The sequence below is a fragment of the Morone saxatilis genome, unplaced genomic scaffold (genome assembly GCF_004916995.1).
Source record: "Morone saxatilis isolate NCDOM2014 unplaced genomic scaffold, NCSU_SB_2.0 Contig23, whole genome shotgun sequence".
NCBI classification, from domain to species: Eukaryota; Metazoa; Chordata; class Actinopteri; family Moronidae; genus Morone; species Morone saxatilis.
In genome coordinates this window covers 20,979,551-20,983,645 of record NW_023339796.1, presented here as the reverse complement: position 1 = coordinate 20,983,645, position 4,095 = coordinate 20,979,551, and the positions used below count along the sequence as shown (strand labels likewise).

Sequence of the window (4,095 nt, the reverse complement as noted above, 5' to 3'; positions counted from 1 at the left end):
GTGTGTATAAAAAAAAAGAGTGAATAAACAATTTCCCCCTAGGGGATCAATAAAGTATATCTTCTTCTTGTAAGGTTTACTGAAAACTGACTGTTAAGCCATAAAATCTATTGCTATTGTTCTGGCTTCCCACATTATTCTGTATCTAGCTGTTGGTATAGGATTATGACTTGGTGTCATTGAGGTCACTTATAAGCCAGTATTACTGTGTCCCTAGATGAGTGATTTGAATGGACTGGATTAGCTGTCTGATGTCAGATGTCAGCTATGGTTTAATGTGGTCGCTCAGCAAGCACATACTATCTTCTCCCCCCTGATCTGTCCTGTCACTCTACTGCCTGATATAATGCAAAAAGTCAATGACATATCAAACCTAATACCCCTCTTCTCATTCAGGAAGCTTTTGATGTTCTGGGCTTCACTCAAGAGGAGAAGAATGGCATTTACAAGCTGACTGGTGCCATCATGCATCATGGAAACATGAAGTTCAAGAACAAGCAGCGTGAAGAGCAAGCAGAAGCTGATGGCACTGAAGGTAAAACAGAAAATCTCGGAAGCCATGAAACATGATAAACGGGATATAAAACATGTCAGGATTTAAGGCATTCATGGGGAGATTAAGTTTATTGAGAAATTTTACATTTCCATGTGTTTTCTCAGATGCTGACAAGGTTGCTTACTTGATGGGTCTGAACTCTGCTGACCTGATCAAAGGTCTCTGTCACCCAAGAGTCAAAGTAGGAAATGAATGGGTCACCAAGGGCCAAAATGTCGCCCAGGTAAGAAGTAAAAAAAAAAAGGCAACTTAAATTCTGTGCTATACTCAGTACAATAATGGCTACATCTGCACAGGCTGAAAGATTGCATGAAATGTAAATGTATCAAATCAAATATCAAATCAAATATATTGCACAGGTGAACTATGCTGTTGGAGCTTTATCCAAGGCTGTTTATGAAAAGATGTTCTTGTGGATGGTGATGAGAATCAACCAGTCACTCGAGACCAGGCAACCTCGCCAGTACTTCATTGGTGTACTGGACATTGCTGGATTTGAGATCTTTGATGTAAGTGATCGTATTAGCAAACAATAACCCAGCCCTTTCAATATAAAATGGATGGACAAAATATTTTTTTTTTTACTCTTGTAGTTCAACACCTTTGAGCAGCTGTGCATCAACTTTACAAATGAAAAACTGCAACAGTTTTTCAACCACCACATGTTTGTGCTGGAGCAGGAAGAGTACAAGAAAGAGGGCATTGAATGGACTTTCATTGATTTTGGTATGGACTTGCAGGCCTGTATTGACCTGATTGAAAAGGTGAGAGACTGGTCTATTTACATGTTTGTGAAAATTAAAAAATATGGTCTTTTTTTAAAATGACATTTATGTTTCTGCCCTCAGCCCATGGGCATCATGTCCATCCTTGAAGAGGAGTGCATGTTCCCCAAAGCCTGTGATGCAACATTTAAAGCTAAGCTCTATGACAACCATTTGGGGAAATCTGCCAACTTCCAGAAGCCCAGAATTGTCAAAGGGAAACCAGAGGCCCATTTTGCCTTGATGCACTATGCTGGAACTGTTGATTATAATATCAACAACTGGTTGGTGAAGAACAAGGATCCTTTGAATGAGACTGTTGTTGCACTGTACCAGAAATCTACTATGAAGCTGCTTGCTACACTCTTTGCAAATTATGCAGGAGCTGATGCAGGTACCCTGGCATGAAGATCAATGAAGATTACAATTTTATTTTTGTCTTGGACTAATGTTATACATTTTTCTGAACACCTGTGACAGAGGCTACTGAAGGCAAAAAAGAGAAGAAGAAGAAGGGATCATCATTTCAGACTGTGTCTGCTCTTCATAGGGTATTTTATATGATTGTATATTTTTTTCAATCCTAAATTAAGGCATTTCAAATGATGCTAAAATGTATTTTTCACCATATTAAAAGGAGAACCTGAACAAGCTGATGACCAACTTGAGGTCTACTCACCCTCACTTTGTACGCTGCATCATCCCCAATGAGACCAAGACTCCTGGGGCCATGGAGAATCCTCTGGTGATGCACCAGCTGCGCTGTAATGGTGTGCTGGAAGGCATCAGGATCTGCAGAAAGGGGTTCCCAAACAGGATCCTCTATGGAGATTTTAAACAGAGGTATTATTCAATTTAAGTCAGATACTGTATAATTTTGGACTGAATTATATTATCATTCTCTTATTTTTATTTTATATATAGATATCGCATCCTGAATCCTGCTGCCATCCCTGATGGTCAGTTCATTGACAGCAGGAAGGGAGCTGAGAAACTCCTTGGTTCTCTGGATATTGACCACAACCAGTACAAGTTTGGACACACCAAGGTATCTACTGAAGTTCTTCTGATATTTGAAACAGTGGAATATTCTAACAGCAGAGGAAAAAGATGGCAAAAAGTAAAATACCCATTTGTGTTGTTAGGTATTCTTTAAAGCTGGATTGCTAGGTCTGCTTGAGGAGATGAGAGACGAGCGTCTTTCCAAAATCATCACTGCTATTCAAGCCAGATCTCGTGGTCTTTTGTCTCGTCTTGAGTATCAGAAGATGGTGGAACGCAGGTATCTTTTGTTTCCAGCTGGTACTGATCATTAAAGATTATTGTTGGTTTGTGATCAGCGTATTTAACTAAAGCCTTGTCTTTTATTTGAAAAATATTTTAGAGATGCATTATTAGTGATCCAATGGAATGTCCGTTCATTCATGGGGGTCAAGAATTGGCCCTGGATGAAGCTGTTCTTCAAGATCAAACCTCTGTTGAGATCTGCTGAGGCAGAAAAGGAGATGGCCAATATGAAGGAAGAATTCCTCAAGTTGAAAGAGGCTTACGCAAAATCTGAAGCTCGTAGAAAGGAACTAGAGGAGAAAATGGTCACTCTTCTCCAAGAGAAGAATGACTTACAGCTCCAAGTTCAAGCGGTAAGAATGGCCCTATACTGTCATTTTCTTTTAAATATGTCATACATGGTATGTGCTAATAAGCCAAAATGTTTGGCAGGAGCAAGATAATCTCTGTGACGCAGAGGAAAGATGTGAGGGGCTGATCAAAAATAAAATTCAACTGGAGGCAAAAGCCAAAGAGCTGACAGAAAGACTGGAGGATGAGGAGGAGATGAATGCTGAACTTACAGCTAAGAAGAGGAAGCTGGAGGATGAGTGTTCTGAGCTGAAGAAAGACATTGATGACTTAGAGTTAACTCTGGCGAAAGTGGAAAAAGAGAAGCATGCCACTGAGAACAAGGTATTCCATCTAACCATCAGTAACCATTTGCTTTAACACAGGAGTTTAATGAGCGATCCAGTAATCTTTTCATCGGTTCACAGGTGAAGAACCTGACTGAGGAGATGGCTTCTCAGGATGAAAGCATTGCTAAGCTGACCAAGGAAAAGAAAGCCTTACAGGAAGCTCATCAGCAGACTCTTGATGACCTGCAGGCTGAGGAAGACAAAGTCAACACTCTGACCAAGGCCAAGACCAAGCTTGAGCAGCAAGTGGATGATGTAAGAATCCATATCAGCATTTGACTCATTATATGATATTGTATTAATAATTGAACATTTCGCAAATATTGTAATCATATGTATTTGCATTAAGCTTGAAGGATCTCTTGAGCAAGAGAAGAAGGTTCGTATGGACCTTGAAAGAGCTAAGAGAAAGCTGGAGGGAGACTTGAAGTTGACCCAGGAGACAGTAATGGATTTAGAAAATGACAAGCAACAGCTGGAGGAGCGCCTGAAAAAGTACAAATGCATTATGATATTGTTTATTTAGTAGGTTTAGGTTCATTTAAGAATATGCACACTGTTTTAGCCAACGCTAATTAAATCAAATGCTGCAGGAAAGACTTTGAGATCAGCCAGCTGAACGGCAAAATTGAAGATGAACAGGCCATAATCATTCAACTCCAGAAGAAGCTAAAGGAACTACAGGTAAAACTGTGCACAAGTACTTTAATTAGGTGTTAACATTTTCCCAGTCTTGTTACATTTAAACATTTTGTTTTTGTCCAAAAACTAGGCTCGTGTAGAAGAGCTGGAGGAAGAGCTTGAAGCA

The 4,095-nt window shown here is 39.7% G+C and overlaps 1 protein-coding gene across 1 annotated transcript in view; it reads right to left on the bottom strand.

Moving 5' to 3' along the window:
* Positions 1-4,095, bottom strand: part of LOC118334833 (myosin-7-like) — a 27,165-nt gene that overhangs the window by 16,985 nt on the left and 6,085 nt on the right. Inside the window, 2 exon segments of the mRNA XM_035670907.1 lie at positions 381-529; positions 2,006-2,142. Of these exon segments, the coding sequence (XP_035526800.1) occupies positions 381-529; positions 2,006-2,142 (286 nt within the window).